General features: G+C 35.6%; 1 protein-coding gene across 1 annotated transcript; it reads left to right on the top strand.

The window, feature by feature from the left end:
• Positions 1-195: 195 nt before the first annotated feature.
• On the top strand, positions 196-20,981 carry LOC128995405 (probable ATP-dependent RNA helicase DDX43). Its single transcript, XM_054420414.1, has 13 exons — positions 196-434; positions 2,724-2,976; positions 6,528-6,670; positions 7,697-7,963; positions 8,617-8,726; positions 9,093-9,313; positions 9,739-9,904; positions 11,710-11,819; positions 16,620-16,752; positions 17,175-17,322; positions 18,036-18,277; positions 19,555-19,717; positions 20,635-20,981. Exons 2-13 carry the CDS (start codon positions 2,751-2,753, stop codon positions 20,839-20,841), a joined length of 2,136 nt encoding a protein of 711 aa, XP_054276389.1. The 5' UTR covers positions 196-434; positions 2,724-2,750; the 3' UTR covers positions 20,842-20,981.
• Positions 20,982-22,005: the final 1,024 nt, after the last annotated feature.

The following is a 22,005-nucleotide window of genomic DNA, read 5'->3' as shown; positions in this document are numbered from 1 at the left end:
TCGGCGGGGGTATTTGTATCTAAAATAATGGTTGGTTGGTGTTGGATGTTGGATTGGAATCTTCCCTCCAGACCCTCCAGTCAGTCCAGTTCTGTTCATCCCCTTCAACTTCATGCGAGCCTTTATCCAATATCCATCCAAATCCAGCCATTCCCATAATCCCATTCCAAAATCCAAATTCCAATTTCTACTTTCGTGCCGGCCTTCCGGCGAATTGTGATTTTTGCAGTCAATTTTATTATTCTATTTTAGAAATAGTATTATATTTTATTTGCACAACTTGCAAACTTATTGCTGTGAATTCTGTAAACTATCCAGTTATTCGTCTCTTTTTGACATTAGTTAGTTAACCTCATTTAATTATTATTTTTATTTGTAGCCTAGTTAAAACAAGAGGAATAGGCCTAGGCTAACTCATTTAACCTTTGAATCAAGTAAGTAGCCTAACTAAGTTCATGAACCTGTTAACTTTTATGATTTACCTCCATTCTCCACTCCTTTTCATTCTACACCTTAGTCTTGGTAACAAATTAGTTGACAAAACTTTGATAGGCCTAAGTTAGCTGCTGACTACATCATAGCCTATAAACGATCAAACATAAAAGTAAGTTACCATACCTATCAATTCAATGGATAAGTTAACCAAACTTAGCCTTACCAAAAAACACAACTTCTACAACCTAGCCTATCCATTTTAACAGTTTATAATTAACTTGGGCCTTACAATAAAGTCAGGTAACTTAATTTAATTCTGCCAATTAACCCTTTGAGTGACCGGACGTTTTTAGAACGAGCCAAAAGTGCCAACGTCTGGCTGACCGGACGTTTCGTAATGATCGAACAGTTGTCATAACAACCGAATGGATACTCGGATTCTTTTAACCCATATATTAAGTTAACATTGAGTCGAAAGTTACTAGATGCGATACATCGATTTTCGTTGGTCGAAATATCGAAAATTCGATTTTTACAAAATTTTAACCTAAAAATCGCCAGATCGCGCTTGGCATTTTTAGCGCGACCTTCGGGAAAAATCATCGGCATTTTTTGAGCGTTACTTTTATTTCTCGCCTGGCACTCTAAGGGTTAAGTTATTTAAATGTAGCCTACCATAACAATGGTTCTATCAATTTAAGTAGACCTTGTCACTAAACTTAGTAGGTCTAGAACCATAGACATAAATATAGACTTTCAAAGGAAAGTTCTGGTGCCCACCGCTAGGAGTGCCGTTTAACTTAGTTACGGCGCACACCGTTGCAGGTGAGGAGCGCATGAGCCGTATGCGACCAGCAGACGCTGCAGCGGTGTACGCCGTAACTACACTGTAAACCTAGTGGTGCACGCCAGAATTAATGCTAAGTAACCGCAGCACAGCTGACGGTCAATATTTATTCTATTTGTCTATGTTATAACCTAAGGCCTATTAATTTACTTGATACGGATGGGTTAGGATAAGCCAAACTTTGAAAGCTTAAGTTACTTTAATTTGATTGTTACAATCGATGGTACTAGGGTAACTTGGTGCATTAGGCTACCAAGTCAATGGAAATGTTTGGTCTTTGATTAAGCTACTTAATACTACTTAATCTGAAACCGCAGGATATGCTCACGGGTATTGCCGCCATCGCGGGAGACGATTATCGGTGTCGCCGAAACCTCAAGATATGCCTACGGGTGTTATCGCGATCGTGGGAGACGATTATCGGTGTCGCCGAAACCTCGAGATATGTCTACGGGTGTTGCCGCGATCGCGGGAGACGATTATCGGTGTCGCCAAAAAGGCAACATATGCTCATGGGTATTGCTGCGATCGCGGGAGACGATTATCAGTGTCGCCGAAACCGCAGGATATGCTCACGGGTATTGTTGCGATCGCGGGAGACGATTATCGGTATCGCCGAAACCGCGAGATATGCCTACGGGTGTTACCGCGATCGCGGGAGACGATTCTTGGTGTCGCTGAAATCATAAAATATGCGAACCTGTTTTGCCGCGATCAGTTGCATTTTTTGACGAGACTGTAAGATATGCTCACCAGTATTCCCACGATCGCGGGAGATGATAACTGGTGTCGCCTTTCCTACCAGTTATACTGTTTTATTATATTGTTTAAAATATTATTCTTTGGAAAAGTTTTGTTTCAAATAAAAATAATTAATAATTATTAGCGGGTTGCGATTAGTTGAGCGGGTTCCGATAATAGCTCTTAAAATTCAGGAATTTGTCTTGAATTCTCCTGGAAAACTCCTTGAATTTTTCAAACCAGGTTTAGTAGACACCATGACGTAGAATTCTAAAAATTTAATCACTTGACTTAAGAAGTCTAGGTAACTATAATAGGGCATTGACATTGTTTAAAAATAAATTATAGGCTAGGCCTAGGCTGTAAGTGCACAGTCATGAGGAATTGCTAAAAACGCAAGAAAGTAAGACTGGTAAATTCAATTTAACAAGTTACCGAGTAACCATTGACTGAGTAAATCTCACTAAATTAGTAGGCCTAGTCTATGAGTCTTAGGTGATGACGCGCATGGTTTGTTAAACATAGGTTACATCACATAACTTATGGGTTAACGTGAATCAATGCAACTTCTGAATATGAGTTCTATAATTAATAAAGCTAACTTATTTGATTTCAATAGCAATTTTAACAAGAGTTTATCTTCCAAATATCAGCAGTGATCACGTTCAACTTGTATCTAATCACTCAATTATTTCTACAGGTACGCCCTTAAGTTTAAATAGTTATAATGGCAGACGATGGCTGGGATTCTGGTGGTGAAAGCTCACAATCTGCACCTGTCTATTCAACAACCTTCTCAAGAGGGGGTGGTAGAGGAGGGCGAGGAAGATTCAACTCTGATGATGGCAACCGTAACAACTGGAGGGATGACAACAGGGAAGAAAGGGGTGGATGGGGGAATGACTTCAGAGGTGGACGTGGAGGAAGGGGCTCTCGAGGAGGAGGGGGAAGAGGTAAACTAAAGACTTAAATTTTTTTCTAGAACTGCGACACTAGGTTTTTAGGTCAACAACATCATTGTAATCTTATCATGTCAGTTCTTACACATATTTTTTTGTACAGCCTAATGGTGTTTGCGTTGAAATAAATTACAGACTCTGGGAATTTAAATTCTGAAACCCAAAACTCTTGCAGATTGCTAAAAGCAGCTCTATGTCTCACTTAAGTCAGATAACAGGTAGAAAATAGAATTCTACACACTAGCAAATTCTGTGGCTGGCTCACAGAATTATGTTCATTTTTACTAATATTTAAGGTAGGTACATACCTTCACGTCCACAGTTCACAAATGAATGGTCAAACCCGCTACATGTTTCGCCTATACATAGGCATTGTCAAGTGATCCTTCAAGAACGTTTCGTCCATTGTAGACTCGTCAAAAAACATTAAAATAAATACACATAAAACACGATACATTGTACGAAACATTTAACACTTAGTAGGCCTACTATTTACCGGTCGCGGTACGGAGGCAGAGTGGCTGGAATTATGTAACCCCGACCCCTTCTCCGTTATCAGTCGAGCCAAACAATCACACCGTAGATGTAATCGCCAATAGCCTGGAAATCCTTCACATTTGTAACAAAGGTAACAAATTAGACTCTCTAGAACAATTCGAAATCTACAAAAGTTTCCAAGACATCCACAATAAAAACCATATTTTAAATGACCAGCTAAACTTCAAATCTAATTCAATTTTAAACGCCATAATAGCGCAAAACAATAGACAGGAACAGTTTTACCTTTGCAGTTCGACTAAATATTAAACAGTTGCGGTAAATAGTAGGCCTACTAAGTGATGTTTTGTACAATGTATAGTGTTTTATGTGTATTTATTTAAATGTTTTTTGACGAGTCTATAATGGTCGAAACGTTCTTGAAGGATCACTTGACAATGCCTATGTATAGGCGAAACATGTAGTGGGTTTGACCAAATTCATTTATGAACTGTGGACGTGAAGGTATCTTAAATATTAGTCTAATCAACAGTTCAGGGGCTACACAATGAATTTTAGTTCTTTTTCAGTTAAAATTAGCGACCTGGTCCATATAGATGGAATGTCTAGCGTGATTAAAACGTGCATAGCGAACATCGAAGTATATAACACAACTGGAACACCGGGTAGATAGGAGATTTGGGATAAAAAGCGCACCGTTTCGGCAACCTTCCTCCACCACTATGGGGGACCCAACGCAGATATGTCAGTTCCTCAAGCCGTGCACGCGGTTGTTAATACGCTCCTGACCGTGCATACAAAAGGTTGACTGCAATTACAGTTATATATTCGGAATCTGCATTAACTGCAGAATCTGACAGTATAAATATAATTTTATTTAAATCGTAATTTGAATTTTAACAACTAAAAATGTTAAACAAATATCACACCTTGACATGAAAAAGTTACTAAGCAAGGATTTTTTTTATTTTTTGGTCAGAAGCAAACTTCAAGCGACAAAATCGTAGCTAATGAGATGACCTTCAGCATATAACCAAGCAATTTCAAATAAAATTTTCTAGTCGTGTGTAATGGAGTAATTAGTAACGCAAAGAGGTTATTTATAAATCGCGCCGAGGGCTGTCCTCCCTGGTTCCGCTAATCTTTACGTTTACGGTACTGTGCTCCCAGAAACGTTTTGAGTACAACCAATAGTTGTATTAAATACATTTTTATTACAGGTAACACATAACTATATACTGAATTATCACCTTCTAGGTAAACTATTTACATACAATGTGACTGTAAATTAAAATAAAAAATGTAGACTATATACAGGGACAGGGACTGGTAATCCCCCTTTGTTTAAATGTAACAAGTAATCGTGTATTATCTGCTTTGTTTAGTGATTAATGAGAAATTTCAAATATTAAGGCTCAGAACAAATAATTGATAAGTAACACAAACTGAATATTAAATTTACAAATCAAATTTTTAGTCGTGTTCCTTTGACAATATGAGTATAATCTTGCAAAGACACGATTAGTAAAAAAGTGTTTTGAGTGTAATTGTTATTCTGTAGCCTATATGTTTTAAAATTCATATCATCACACATAAGAGAAAAGGGTTTGGTTAATAATACTAAACAGTACTTTTAAGAATAAGATTTACTGCCCACAATCGTGCTTAAATATAGTACAAAAGTTGCATTACATGTTGTGAAACAAAACCAATTTCTTCAATCTCTGCCTTACACCTAACTTATTTTTGTTACATTCATTCATAATGTCCCTAGCTTTGGAGAAACAAACGGTTTGGGCGGCAGCCCGGTACTGGTATTGATATTTATCTTATGCAAATAAATTAAATATATGATCACATCCATAGAATAGTTAGTTGTATTCTTTAACTTATATCAACTATTAAAAAAGGGTTAAAATGTATTTAGCTTTACAATGATCGAGTAGCAAAAACATAAAGAGTTGCTGGACTGAGGAGGTTGGTGCGACATAAAATGAACCTCGTCGCGCTATTATATCACTATACTACAAACTTAATTGTAAATTGCTCGATCACATGTTAAAAATCATCTCTTAAACTACAACTTTGTCGCTTACAGTTTTCTTCTGGCCCAAAAATAAAATACTTCCTCGCATACTAACTTTTTCATGTCACAATGAAACAATTTTTAACTCTTTTTAACTATGGAAATTCTATTTTAAATCAAAAGTAAAATTTATTTACACCATTACATTCTGCATTTAATGCAGATTACGAATATATAAACATTATTGTGCTTAATCTTTGTTATTGAAGGCTAGGAGCGAGTTAACAACTTCGCGCACTATTCGATGAATTGGCTAAAATCCGCTGGGTCCCCCATGGTGGTGCGGGAAGGCTGCCACAACGGCGCGCTTTCGTGAATTATAGTGTTAACCGACGAAACTTCGAATTACTGAGTTACTTCGAATTATAGAGTGTTTTTCCGACGAAACTTCGAATTACTGCGTGTTACAAATTGACCTGTCCTCTATTTGACTTTGAAATACCGAGTGTATCAAAATGCATGGTAAAAATTTGAAATATTGAGAGATTCTCTAGGGACTGAGCCTTCATTTTGAATTATCGAAAGTTTTGAATTATCAAGTGTTTGAATTACCAAGAGTGGACTGTACCACTATCCTATCTATTTAATTACTTTAATTTTGTTTACTGTAGGTAACATTGTAAAATGATCAAGAACTAGTTTAAAATGTTTTACCAAATAAAATTACTATAACAAAAACGCACAATTATTTTAGTTCTTCACCATTTTGTTCTGATTGGTTGGAATCAAGTGGGACTCAAGGAGTTTTTAGGTGAGTTAGGCAAACTTATGTTTTTGTTCCAGCTGTGAAATTTCATGTTTGTGCTCGGTGTGTTTGGTTCTAGTATTATAATGAACAAAGCAACATCTTTATGGGACACCCTTTATTGTCTTTACAATTGTATATAGTAGGCCTAGTATTCATATTACAAGATAGGTAGGTCCAAAAAACAAAATCTGTTCATGATAAAACCTGTTTCAGGTAGGGATGGTGAGGGATTTAACAGAGGTCGAAATGATAATTGTATAACTATGACCATCAGTTCGTCCGATGTTGGTAGAATTATTGGAAAAGGAGGATCCAAAATAAGAGATTTGGAAGCTGAGTCTGGAGCAGAAATTAAGGTATGTTTCGTTTGAACAGTTTTATAATTTAATTGTTTACAATTCCTAAACAATCTTTAAGTTAAGTACCGTACCCTATTGATGAATCAAGGTACAGTTTAACCTCAATATAAGAAATCTTAAGTCGTAAACAAACATCTAACAAAACTTTTATGTGCTCCTAACTAATTACCACGATAGCGGCAAAGTTATTGCACAATAACTCATAACCAGAAACTGACTTTTTACGTCAATTCTCGGTTTTGTTTTTTTTTCTTCTAAATTCTGGTATTACCGACAACCGACCCATTTATAATTTTCATCAAAGGAACGTGGGGAGTTTGTTATATCGAGAGAAAAAAAGAGACAATTTTTAAGTACTAGAGGTAAAATCCGTTATAAGGTTCTGATAATGATTATTTTTTTATATTGAGGTGACTTACATTAGCCGTGGTCGTCAAAAATGTGTTAAATCACGGATGTTGATATGTTTTTTTTTTATATGTGAAGGTGAAATAGGCTACATTATTGTGTCTAATGGAGATTTCTAGGGATTAAAATTTTATAGTTAGAAATTCCTTATGTTGAGGTTCGTCATATCGAGGTTAGATTGCATTTCTTAGTAGCTCTGAGTATCAAATAAGTATTATAACATTTCTATTGGTAGTCAGCTCAGTTGAGCCATTGTAGTCAGTAAAAAAGCTATTAAAATGTCTATGACTCATTCCATTTTATTTAGTTTTTTAAAATGTAGCCCAAGCAATTATTAACATTTTTGAAACTTTAAGAAGTGTTGAAATTTTGTTATAATATTTTGTTGTCATTATAAAGTTGTGTTTTGGTTGAATGTTAACGTGTGTTTTCATATAGAAACAAAGCAATATGTGTGAGTGTCAAAAAGTAGCCGTTTTATAATAAATTCAAATCAGACTCCAACCATATTTGAAAAAAACAGGTTTTTTTTTAAATCCTGATATAGGTACCGGTTTGTAAAAATCTGACGATATTCTATTACTTTGATGCGTCATAGTTTGATACTATTTCCAGATTGAGAAAAACAACGGTGCAGATGAAACTCAGATAACACTGCGAGGTTCTGCTGAGAGTCAGGAGAAGGCAAAAGAATTGATAGATGACCTGGTGTGTGATGTGGAGGGGTGGGGTCCGGGGGGAAAGCCAGGCATGAGGGGAAGAGGAGGGAGGGGCGGCAGACGAGGGAACGACAGAAGTCACAGCAACATCCCTATCAAACGGAGAGAACTGGATGACATGGAACCTCCAAACATAGACTGGGACCAAGTCAACAGAGCTTATGTAAGTATACATAGTGTCTTAACGATTGTGAAAGTCACTGAACTCTTCATCGGTGACTTGGATTTTTAAATTGTATTAGGTTCCAAAAAACCTTAAGAGACAATATGTGGATTTAATTTTTACATCCACTGTAGTAGCTGGATCTTTTTAACACAGTACATTTCTTTATTTAATTTTCAAATATACCTAATAGGGGATGCCCTATCACACGAATATGTGGTTATGAACCCAATTAGATCTTCAATTGATAAAATTATTTTGGTTTTGAACTCATTTATGCACACCTCTCCTTAATAATTTTTTAAAATATGAAGATATAATTTTTTTTCTTATTCTGTAGTTAGAAAGCTCCTAAAAGATAGTCTTGCTAGTGAGTCAACAACCTATTAAAACTAAAGGATTATTTCACACAGTAAAAATTCTCATTCTACACTTGTTTATTACTAAACAAAATAATATTCCATGCTCATAGTAAGCAGTGATGGCTACAAATTATTTTATCTTTCTAACCTAAAAGCTGGTACAACTTGGTTAGGAATTCCGGGCTAAAGGTCTGGTTTTTTATCCCCCTCCCCACAAAATATACACGTTACAAAGATTTTATTTAAAATATTTATCATATCTTTAATCAAGTTTTGTCCTTTTAATCACAGGAGGAGGGACAAAAACAGAAGTGGGCAAACCTTGCACCTCTTATCAAAGAGTTTTATAAAGAAGACCCCGAAGTCAAGCATATGGACCCAGAATTTGTAGCGCAATACAGGTAGGTAACGAATAGGCAAGTCGATTTATGATGTTCATCATTATATTGCATACATTTTTCTCATTATCTAACTACAGTACTATTCATACCTATCTATGTATCGACAACCAACAAAAAAACAAACAATTTATTCAAGGGAAGGCCACGTGCCTCTCTTTCTTACACCTAACCCACGATACAACATGAACCATTGAGTCCATTCCAAAGTCCAAAAATGTCTTATCAGCCAGCAGCATATAAGTTCTTTCTTTAACTTAAGAACTAAACTATTTGTTTTTGTAATTTTGACAATCTGATTAAGTATCTATATAATGCAAGCTGATTCCCTGCAGTTTTCCGTGTCTAACTTTTTACGATTGTACACAGGAAGAAAAAGAACAATATCGTTGTGCAGTACACATTTGGTGAGTGTGGAGAGGGCATTCCGAACCCGGTTTTGACCTTTGAGCAGGCTTTCGCCCCGTACCCCGATATCCTGGAACAGATTTACAACCAAAACTTCACGGAACCTTCGCCCATTCAGTGTCAGGCGTGGCCCATCCTGTTGAGTGGGAAAGATTTAATCGGCATCGCACAGACTGGAACAGGTACGTCGGAAATATGTCCAAGAGCTTGAATTGGCCAGTTTTATTGTACAATAAGCACTTATTAAAAGATATGACAATACACAGTTGGACCTCAATAAAAAGACCCTTGATGGCTTTATTACAAGTGTCATTTTCATTGTCCTTGATTTTATATTTTAGGAATATCATTACGCCCTTCTGTCTCTCAAGCTTCACTAACCTCTTGGACTGTTTCATATCCAAAATTAAGTTAAACACTTTGCAAGACCAAAACAAGTCTAGTGTGTATTATTCATTATTTATTATTCTCTGCCCTGTATGCAATTTCAAACAAATGAGTCCTGGATGTAAAACAGTCAACAATTTGATGCACAGCAATGCAAAATCAATCTGCAACACCATTGGTGTTAGTAAGTTTAGTTTTTACCAAATGACCTACTTTATAGGTAAAACCCTGGCATTCCTGTTGCCTGCGTTGATCCACATCGAGGGTCAGCCCACTCCGAGGGGAGAGCGAGGAGGGCCCAACGTCCTCATATTGGCTCCAACGAGGGAACTGGCTCAGCAGATACAAGCTGAGGCCAGCAAATACTCGTACAGGAACATAAAGTCGTAAGTAGCTCATCCAAGTCTGGAGCAAGCTAGTCTAGTTGTAGAGCGTGGGTTCTGTCCCAGAGGTACCGGGTTTAAATCCAACCAATCATCAATTAATTTTATCTAAGTGGTAACACAGTGATTCTCGAAGCCTATCATGAAGCATGGATAAAATATACTCCCTTAGAGAAGTCATCCTTATGGATCAGCTGATGACAATTTTGTTGTAGTTTCATCCGGTTCACTGCACAAGTCGTGTTTTGTTTACAATTTTTTTCTTGTTATTTCAGTCATTTATAACTAGGGATGGACGAGATTGGATTTTTAGTTCGAGACGAGACGAGATTTTTTATTTCTCATAAAATTTCGAGACGAGATTTCTCTTCTCATACACAACGGGAAATGCACGTTCGAAATTTTTACCTGATTTTGTAACATTGTTAGATGACTGTTTAAATACTAAAATAATGATAATAGGCAAGAATATTTACAATCTTTTATTAAATAACATCAGCATAACATTTTTTTATTAATCACGCCTAACTTATTAAAAATGCCTACGATTAGGAAACATGGTGATATCAGTTAGGATAGATTTCAACTTATCCTAAAATAAAATAAATCATAAAATAAAAGCAATATTAATTTTTATAAAATAGTTACTTGTTTTGACTTTTTTATAGTAATAAAACATTCCTCACACTGCTTACACTTAACAAAACTTCTCAAATGTTATTAAAGTAATATTATTAAAATAATGAAAGTAATATTTACATTAAAAGAATTAAAGTAATATTTACATTAAAAGAATTAATTAAATAAGAACGCCTTCGAAAAGGAAACGCAACTACAACACGCTCCTGTATTGCGGGTATTGCATTGACTTTCTGCAGGCGTTTTTAAATTTTTTTTTTTTTTTTTATTCTCGTCTCGATAAAAATCTCGGCCAAAAAGTAATCTCGTCTCGTGTAACGAGATTGAAAATTTCCCGAAATTTCGAGACTTGACCATCCCTATTTATAACCTCGTTTGACCAAATAAAACGATCTAATCATAAACTTATCATAAAATAACTCGTTCCCTTGTTAAATAACCGAACAGTAAAGCACAAATCATGAAATTACCCTTAAAATGATATAAACAAAATTTCGTCCACACTAGCGATCAGTGTCACCAAAAATTAACTAGACACAAGAAACAAGCTTCAAAATTTACGATGGTATGAGAAGTCTGTGTCGGTTAGTACCAACAAAACCTGTGCCTGAAGTAATGTGTAACAGTTTAAGGCTAGAATCTAACGTCCTAAGACTTGAATGTAAGGGCTACACATTTTGGGTTTTTAAATTCGGTACTAGGGTTGTTATTTTATGTGGGTTGTGTTTAAGCACAGTTTCAAACATGCTTTTTTTTTGTAGTGTATTTTACTGACGTGTGAATGAGGAAGAATGAAGCTGAAGTGCCTGATCGATTATTGGGTTGCAAAACCAATTTCTCACCAACGACAGCCTACTCTAAAAACAATATTTGCTTTGGGGGGGGGGGGTTGCTTTTTAAGGCTCTTTTGTCGGAAAAAATCTACTGTGTGTATGTAGTAGGAACTGTCTGTATGGTCTTATTTATATCTTTGAAAGGCTTAAGAAACCTTTTTACCAAACGTATATTTTATAGGTTGTGGATGGCTTCTATACACATAAGAAGTATATAACATAACTTTTGCAAAATGTGCACCTAATTGATGCAATGTTGGTTTGAAAAATGATTGCAACTATGTATAGATTTTTATATTTCAATGATCGTTTAAACGTTGGTAAATACTTGTGTAGGATGTGCATCTACGGAGGTGGCAGTCGCCGTGACCAGATAGATCAACTGAGGAGAGGGGTGGAGATTGTAGTGGCGACTCCTGGACGTATGAATGACCTGATTGCTGCCGGTAATGTATACAAATAATGAAACATTCAAACAATTAACACTGTTCAGTAACAAGTTTGAAATACATTTAAATAGTGAACATTTCTGCTTTTAAAGTTTGTTTTGGATATGGTATATTTGTGTTGTTTAAAGAATTATTGCAGACAAGTAAAAAATGTACATTTTATAGTATTTGAGAACTGGAGTCTGGCCCTAAAGTGAGAAAGCACCAGGGATAGAGGGGTCCCGAAATTTCGGGGAAAATGTATTCCCATTTATCAAACAGGATTATATTTGATTCTAATTTTATCAGGATGGTATTAATTTGTTCCGATCATCAGCGATTTTATCAAGTCCTGAGTGCAAAATCACAGGGGAAAAAAAGTCCCATCTCGAAATTGGAAGGGGAAAAATCCCGTTCCGTGCTGAACTAAAAGTACAATCCCGTCCATCCCTAGAAAGCACCTAAAACATATCAAGATTAATATACTAACGTAGCCAAAGTTTGGGAAGTCATGAAAGAAAAATTATATGGAGAACTATAAAAGTAGTAAAAATTAGAAAAAATGAGTATTTTCATTGTGTGCATTTTGTAATATCCTTTTCTATAGCCTACAGTTGATCTTATCTATATAAATAATACCCCCGCCGCAGCAAACCTGCAGACTAAGCGAATTTCCATTTGACTGATTTGATTTTTACACTGAAATGTCTACTTAAAAATATAACATTTATTCCCGATTTAAATAGAATTAGTTGAACAAGTACTTAGGTTTGCTGCATCAGGGAGGGTAAAACTTTGTTTTTTTTGTAAAATGTTAATAGTTAGTAAGAAATAAAAACATTTTCCAAAATTGATCAAAATATGTTCATAAACAAGCAAACTACAACAGTTTACTTATTCTCCATAAGAATAACATGGGAATTTTAAATTTACAATTTTTTGGAATTTTCTCCGTAACCATTAGGCGCATAATAACGCTTCAATATACTAAATTATTTGTTTTTTTAAGCTCTACAAAATGGTTTGGAAAGAAATTGCTAAATTTTGTGTTTTTTGGGTCAAAAATGGGAAAAACCTATTTTTACCCCATAAAACCCCCCGTAAACCCCCGTTCCCATGGTCCGATCATGCTGAATCGCGAACTCGTTCGAATAAACGTAGGTTTACACGTTTTTACCAAATTTCATCAAAATCGGATCATTTTTGCTCGAGTTATCGTGCTAACGGACACATATATATATAAATATATATATATATAAATATATATATACAGGGTGTTTTTTTAAAAACTTGCATCTTTATTTATGTAAAAACCGCAATAGATAGAAATATGCAGTTTGCGGGAATCATCTATTGACGTAGGGGGACCAATTGTTTTGAATTCAACATTACATTCACATTCCCCCCCTTTCCCCCCCTGCCCCCAACTTATTTTTTTTAAATAGCAAGGTACCCCTTGTGACATATCAAATAAAAGAGCATAAAAAAAGAAAATGTTTGATGAAAAAAAATTGAAAATTGGTTCATAAATTTGTGAGATATTCCCCCCCTCACCCCCCCGGAAGTTAATTTTTTTTTAATAGCAAAGTACCCCTTGTGACATATCAAATGAAAGAGCATGAAAAAAGAAAATTTTTGGTGAAAAAAATTTAAAATCGGCTCATGAATTTGTGAGATAATCACCCCCCTTTTCCCCTACCCATAACTTGTTTTTTAATAGCAAGGTACCCGCCCTTGTGACATATCAAATGAAAAATAAATTTCACCAAAATTTTTCTTTTTTCATGCTCTTTCATTTGATATGTCACAAGGGGTACTTTGCTATTAAAAAAAAATAAGTTCCGGGGGGGTGAGGGGGGGAATATCTCACAAATTTATGAACCGATTTTCAATTTTTTTTCATCAAACATTTTCTTTTTTCATGCTCTTTTATTTAATATGTCACAAGGGGTACCTTGCTATTTAAAAAAATTAAGTTGGGGGCAGGGGGGAAAGGGGGGGAATGTGAATGTAACGTTGAATTCAAAACAATTGGTCCCCCTACGTCAATAGATGATTCCCGCAAACTGCATATTTCTATCTATTGCGGTTTTTACATAAATAAAGATGCAAGTTTTTAAAAAAACACCCTGTATATATATATATATGAATTTGAACGGATGGTGTTTTTGGCCTCTAGGGACCTCAAAACGAAAAACAAAATCGGTCCCGCGTCCAGGTCTTACCATGAGTACTACGGTAATAGCTTATTCCCTATATGGGAAATTCGCTAAAATTAGAGTTTTGTCTGTACATTGCTCAGAATCATACATTTTTAGGTTATTTTTACGTTTTATACATTAAAGAAGCCGAAACAAGTCTCATCTAAATTTCTGTCTGTCTGTCTGTCTGTCTGTCTGACACACTCAAGATGGCATTTTACGCAATCTTCTCCAGGAAAACGAGAGTACCTATCAAGACCCAAGTCATTTTAATATATTCACTGGATTGGCGAGAGTGTCTTGAGCCATTAAAATATGGTCTCACTACTTTGTAATTAAAATTACGGCCGTTCAAAAATGCAGTTTTGTGCGATTTTTGTCAAGTTTTCTTCCAATTTGTATCACATAATCATCTATGAAACAACGAACAGCTGTTCGGATCAAGATTATTTTTTCTAGCTGTCACTGAAATGTTTACAAATGTTGTTTACAAACACCACAACCATTTCCGATCACGTTTTGAAGGCAAATCCCATCCAAGTGAGATTAAAAACGTTTTTATTACATAAAGGATTTAATTAATCGCAAGTGGAATAATATAGTGTAACCGTAAATTAAATAACTAGGCATTATCCAGGTCAGGAACCAGAAATATGTGTATAAAATTGTTTTGGAGTTTTGATAACCAGAAAGAAGACATTGAATCAAGATTGAATCAGTGTTGTATACGGCTGGGAAACTTAAATTTACTAATGACCGTCGCCAATAGCTTATAAACAATGTTCCACTCATTGACGGCTCTTCAATGGCGGTTGTGTAAAGTGTAAAGCAAAAAATTACAACTGCAGTGGGTGATTGTAACAGAGGTTTACGGATGATGCTGAACTCGATTTTCCAATGTGTCACTTTCTGTTCCTACCATTGACTATATAAAGTCAATAGTTCCTACTCACCGTGTGATGCAATCGCTGGACCATACAGCCAATAGGCCCATAGCCCTTCTCTTGGGTACGTGTGGTACGTATGCTTACCCAATTATTTATAACAACCCTTTCGACAACGATCCTTGATACCGGTACTTTTCCATAGAATACACGGCCTACCTAGGTACTTAAGAAATAAAATTATAAACGTCCAAAAACCCAACGTTGTGTGATTTTTGTCACATTTCCTTATAATGTTAATATATATACCAGCAACCATTGTTCAGAGAATACGTAATCTATTAAATAACAGAAAGTTATGTTGTATAAGGTTTTTTTTTCAAACTGACACCGATAAGTTTACATTAAGAGTTGTGTACAAATAAAGCAATTAATGGGAAATAACTTTGATTGCTGATCACTTTTTACGAGAAAATCCAAAACCAAGAGATCAATAACCTTGATTAACGCATATAATTGGTCGGCTGTACTACAGTTTTTAACTGTAAACGTTGGTTTTTGGTACGGTACTGGTTCTTTACCTTTTAACCTTTAGTAGCAGCAAGAATCATTTTTACGTACCAACACATCACAGTAATTTACAAATTAGTTATCGTTGGTGTTGCACCTTATTTATTACAGGCATAGGCCTATTCAATTTAATTGATGTCTTAACTGTATAATTTTTGCTTTTTCTGTCTGGATTCCAAAATGTTATGCTAAGAAAACTATAACGCATTTTAGTAAAACATTTATTCAGCAAACCATCATGAATTGTTCAAACACTTTGAAGTTTGTTTATGTATCAATAGTTCGTGGCCTATTTTGGTAATTTTTATTACAAATTACCAATCTAAATCGTCTATAGTAGGCCTACTGTACTTCATTTCATATAGCAAACCGATTCAGATAGCATTTCGACAGAATTTCGAGTCATCTCCGGTCCAAGCAAATATAAATTGTTATGATCAAATTTTATGGCATTAACAAAGATTTCAAGTACTAATTTTATATGTACCTTTTTATGCTTAAAGCGTAGCAGATTCCCTAATTAAGTTCGGTATTTTTGTGTGTATGTATGATGGTAACGCATTAATGTCCTTGTTTCTCAATGTTTCACGGAAAGGACAAGAGCGCCTTGATAATGAAAATGTCAACCCGAATAAAGTGTTAAATTAAGAGGTTGAGGTAATACCTTAAATACTTTTAACCATTATGTTATAGTCCTTTAAATTCTGAACAAAATTGCACAAATCCCATTTCCGTATATTTACTCTCACCGCTTACACATGATAAAGGTTGTTGACAAACTTATGGGAGAAAGTATGTGTCAGAATGCTGATACCGTTTATTTAGTCATTGGATATAACATATGGACCAACAAGATCCGGGTGACATTTAATTGCGAAGCATTAGTTTTGGCTTGAAACTGTCAGATACTGTATTTGCGAAGGAATAGTTTTGTCAGCATATCTGAAAGTATGCAAACCAACTGCTGTGCTTTATATAAGAAGGTTTTAACTGACTATGATAAGATCCCCGTGCGTAGAATGGGCACACAGCTAGTATTAGTAAAAAATACTAAAGATTGTCTTAACTACTTCCCCAAGAATAAGTTCTAAAAGGCAAGTTGAATGTGTTTATGCAAAATTTTAACTTAAAAATTTGATTTTCTCTTGTATTACTGCCTGCAGGTGATCTGAACCTTCAAGCCATCACATATCTAGTTTTGGATGAGGCAGACCGAATGTTAGACATGGGATTTGAGCCAGAGATCCGCAAAACTCTCTTGGACATTCGTCCTGACAGACAAACTGTTATGACCAGGTGACCTTTGCTTAGTAACACACTGATAAAGTTAACTTCCTATAGTCTTATTTAGTTTTTGTTTTCTTTAGGCCTGACTAGTGATAATATCTAGAGTTCAAAGATAGCACGTTTATTTTTATAATATTTAAAGCTAATTTTCCTCAGAGATTATTAGCGCTTAAAGAAAATTGTTAGTTTTAAAACTGTTCTGACTAAAAATGTTTTGGGTGATTGTCAAAGATCACACTTCTGATGCTAGTCTGGTATGATTTGATTTGATCATTCCAATTTCCAATATAATTTTATTTGTTCTGTGTTATCTTTTCTAGCTGAAAATTTTACTGGCAGGTCTTCCAGAAGGTCCAAGGTTAAGAAATTGTTTTACTTTTTTCCTGTCATAGCTATAGCTTATTAAAATTGACGTTGCTATGTTTGTCCAGTGCTACATGGCCGGCAGGCGTCAGGCGACTGGCAGAGTCCTACATGAAAAACCCCATCCAGGTGTATGTTGGCTCTCTAGACCTGGCCGCCACACACTCCGTCACCCAGACAATCGAGTTTATGGACGAGTCCGAGAAGGAGCCTAGGGTCAGTTACATCGAAATATTTTAAAATAAGTTATTTGCTGAACAGTTGGTTCTTAAGGGGGGATCATAGTGATGGTGTCAACTTATCCGCTGTACCTTATAGCAAGTTTTTTACGAGTTGGAAAGTAAAGTTTGTTATGGTTGGCTGTTAAATAGCTCATCAGTGTAGTTTTCAACACAGATGGACTGGGAAATAACCGCTGGTGAGCATGTGGTTTTTGTTCCTAATTGTCTGTGGCTATTATAAAAGACCTAACCCAAAACTTTACTAAACTATTAAAAAAACGTTTTGTTTGAATATCTGCTAGTGTCTATAAGAGAATCAAGGAATGCTGCTGACACTTGATGGGGGGCTTTACCAGACATGGACACGGTAGGACAGAACTGTCTGCGGTCACTACACCGTTGCTATCAGCTGATCATACATGCAAGTAAAATATACTCTTTGAAAAATCTCAGTGAAAGCAGCGCACCTAGATTCTGGTGTAGACACTAGCAGATTCGAACGCAACGTTTTTACTGGCTCGATGAGACTTCTGGGTTAGGTCTTTGTTCTGCGCTAGGTCTTTGATCTGCGCTATCACCAACAGTCAAATAGCCCTATTGATTCCTGGAGTAACCTTTTATCCGTTTGTATTCCATAGTGAAAAAAGTAATTAGTGAAATTAACAAATAATTTCCAGGCATGTAGTTTCTAACCTTTTACTTTTCCAGCTGCTGGACTTTTTGTGCAACATGGGTCCAGAAGAAAAAGTTATGGTATTTGTCGGCAAAAAGTCAAGAGCAGACGACATCTCCAGTGAGTTAGCACTCGCGGGGGTCAACTGCGATGTGATTCACGGTGATCGAGAGCAAAGCGACCGGGAACAAGCCTTGATTGATCTTAAGTCAGGAGAAATCAGGATATTGATTGCTACAGATGTAGCTTCTCGTGGAATCGACATTCAGGATATCACGTAAGTTTTAAGTCTTGAATCGGTTTATGTTTGAGTAGCTTACATTATTATTAATTTAAGTTATGGTAAAATTTGTTTATGCTTTACACAATTCTAATATTGCTCTTAAACTGGTACAGTAGAACCTCTTGAATCCAAACTAATTGGGACCGGGGGAAGGTTCGGACTTTATTTACTTATTAAGTTATATACTTATAAAGTTTACTTTATTTACTTTTTTTATTTAAGTTTTGTTTACTTTATAAAATAAAATACACTGTTTATTTAAAACAGAAGTAAACATAGGTAATAAACAGTACTGTACATTACAATAGAAACAATTACGGTGCGTATACCAATAAATACAATACAGTATACAATAATCTAAGTACTAACTACTGTACCTACTGTGTATAGAGTACAGCTATGAGGCGTTCGGATTAGTGGACTCGGATAAAGAGGTTCTACTGTATTTTTCATTGGTAAAATTGATATAAACAATCACTAAGTACTTTGGTACGGTAGTCGTTAAATCTACTTCTTTATTAATAAAATTACAGTTTTAACTATACATTGTTTAGAATAGTGGATTTTGGTTATTTTTATGTTTTATAGCCTAAGAAAGCTAAAACACTTCTTATATCAATTTCTGTCATTGTGTCTGCCAATTTACGTGGCTTACTCCGTGAAAACTAGAGTAGCGAGATCAAGCTTCAAACTGTTATACTGTATCCAATGGATTTGCGAGAATGTCTTTACCTATTAGACATTCTTAACATGGCTTAAGAACTTATTATTACATGGCTTAACTACTTTGGAAATAATATAATGCATTAGAAGAAAATGGGACCAAAACTCGCTCATGACTGGGTTTTTGAACGAGTTTTGTCACATTTCCTCCACATAATTTATCAAATACCAATGATCTGTTTAGAGAATATGTCATCTATAACGACGTAAAGATTCTTTCTTCAAACTTTTACCCTTATGCTAAAAATTGAAAATGTTTACAAATAGTGCAATTATTTCCGATCACGTTTTGGTAGCAAATACAAAACCAACTTATGTTAAGTTAATAACCTATTGACTTAACAGATTTTATTGATCGCAAGTAGAATAGTTTGTAACTGCAATTTAAATTAAATGGCTAGGTACCATCCAGGCTGGGCTACCGGAGATTCTTCATGTTTCAAATGGTACTGAACTTAAGGTTTCAACTGACTACAATATTCACGTCCGTAGATCGGCCACACTGCTAGTTGTTATATAAAATTGTAATCTTTTTATTATTTTCCCAGGCACATCATCAATTATGACTTCCCGCGCAACATCGAGGAGTATGTTCACAGAGTTGGACGTACAGGACGTGCGGGTCGGACTGGCGAGGCCATCTCGTTTGTCACCCGACAAGATTGGGCTCAGGCTCGGGACTTGATAAAGATGATGGAGGAGGCGAACCAGGTATGCAGTACCTGTTGTGAATGTATCGTTTACATCTTAATGGCCATGAAGATGCTATGAAAAACCCGAGAAATAAATCTTACACAGAGTGACTTGCACAAGGCCCCACTAGGAAAACAGGGCATGCTGCAGGACCCACAACGCCGCACCTGTGTGGATTGATTCACTGCTATATCTCATATGTTTTAGGTAAATAAGCTGGCGGTTTAAGTCTGGCAACTTTAGTACAACTATCCACCACTGTGACGTAGTGTTGAGCTGCAGCATGGCCTGTTTTTTTCTAGTGGGACCTTGGCTACTCCCTTAAAAGCTAGGGAATTGTACCTGCACGTTTTCATGACCAGAAAAATTGTGTTTTGTCTAGGACTAAAAAAAAGTTGTGTATGAGTAATGATTGAGTGGTACTGTAGTATTCATTAATGGGTTCCTGTCGGTTCTATTTCCACGTCGCCCTGATCTGGGATATGCTCACAGATGCTGCTGAGATCCAGGAAAAGGTACTTGAATCTTGTCGAGGACTGGGGAAATTTTATGTTTCAGTAATCACTGACAGCCTATAGTTAAATTAATGTGTTCCATTCATTTATGGGCTGTTGGTTCTCTTCATGTAGTCCTGGTTGTAGGATATGCTTACATTAGGGTTTCTGCAATCACAGGAGATGATCCAGTTGAACATGGTTGATGTTATTCTAGCTTAAATGGTTGAAACACTGTTAATAAGTTTTAGAATTGATTAAAAACAAGGTCAGAATTTATTTTCACTGTATATTTTTATAAACAATGAACTTTGTTTAGGAATTTTATTCTTGGGTATTTTGCTTCAATCACTAGTTTTAAGCTTTGTATACAAGCTTTGGGTTTTGCCCAAACACTAAGAAAGTTGTAAACCATAACTATTTTAAAATTTCTATTTCCAGATCGTGCCAGAGGAGCTATATCAGATGGCTGAAAGGTTTGAGGCAATGAAAGAGAAGAAAGACCAGGAGAGAAGTCGTGGTGGAGGGAGGGGTGGGGGAAGGTTTGGAGGAGGCGGAGGAGGTTATGGTGGAGGCGGGGGTGGATATGGTGGAGGCGGGGGTGGATATGGAGGCGGCAGAGGGGGAGGAGGAGGACGAAGATGGTAGACTAAGATCTGAACTTTGTGATGTGTAACTTAAGCTAAGATGTTATTAATCAATAAAATCAGTTTATCAAACTGTGATATTGTTTTACAAGATATTTCAGTTTTCCTTGTTTTTAAGAAGTTATTCTTTTGTACATTATTAAGAAGTATTAAAGTTTTTTTTGTAAATTTGATTTTTATTTCCCAAAGTGTTGTGTAGACAACTTTTAGCACGTAAAATGTATATTCTAATATTTATGAAATGCTCTACATTAAAAGTGCCCTAATATAGATTGTGGTCAAGCATTGGGAGGGGGTCAAATAAAAGGAATGGCTCAATAAACAGGGTGTTCAGAAAAGGTGGATACATCATTTACGTAGTGATTCCTTGGGTCAAAATAAAGAGAAAATCTAGAACAAAATTTTTTTTTCCAAAATCGCTTTAACCAGATTTCCGCCCTTTTGTTTTTTTTTACAAAAACATTTTTATCTTTGAAGTTTTACAACCGATCTTTATGAAACTTTGTATGTATGTTAAGTTAAGGTAGAAAAGACCCCTGAAGGAAAAAAACACTATCTTGGTTAATATGGTTGATTTTATGAAAACATTTCAAGAAAACTTATTTAGCATTTTCATTGCTCTATAAAACAATACCAAGTTTAAAAAGAGCTAATAAAAAGTAGCTGAAGTATTTTTTTAGTTGTAAAATGAGGCAAACCTGACTAACTTGGCCTTATCCTACCCCATTTCACAACTAAAAATCGTGATATTTCTGGTAGGTTAATTATTTTGTTTAGTCACAGTATATCATTCACACAAAAACATTAAAAATTTTATTTAGTGCAAAGGTTATATAGCAAGAAATTTTAAAAACTACATCGCTGAGGTCTTAAGTAGAAACTACCTCTTTGTGGGTTATTTGGAGGGGGGCTACTTTTCTACACTGAGATGTTGACGGTCCAGCCTTTCTTCAAATGTGCCCTTTGGCTTTCAAAGTTCTGAGGTGAGGATATTAAAAGTAAATATTGATTGGTCTCCATGGCTGCAATGAGAAAACATACTGCATTTTTGTTATAACATCTCAATGTAAACAAGCAATGTTATTTCACAGTTTTAGACAGCTGGCCCAAACAAATTAAATAATTTTGTTTTTCAATTAATTGTTAAGTGTTATGTTTTGTTTAG

Source organism: Macrosteles quadrilineatus, unplaced genomic scaffold (genome assembly GCF_028750875.1).
Source record: "Macrosteles quadrilineatus isolate MER2022 unplaced genomic scaffold, UCM_ALF_1.0 Scaffold_5__1_contigs__length_97177068, whole genome shotgun sequence".
In the NCBI taxonomy this organism is placed as follows: Eukaryota; Metazoa; Arthropoda; class Insecta; order Hemiptera; family Cicadellidae; genus Macrosteles; species Macrosteles quadrilineatus.
The sequence above is the reverse complement of the archived record's forward strand: the minus strand, read 5'-3'. Positions and strand labels throughout refer to the sequence as shown.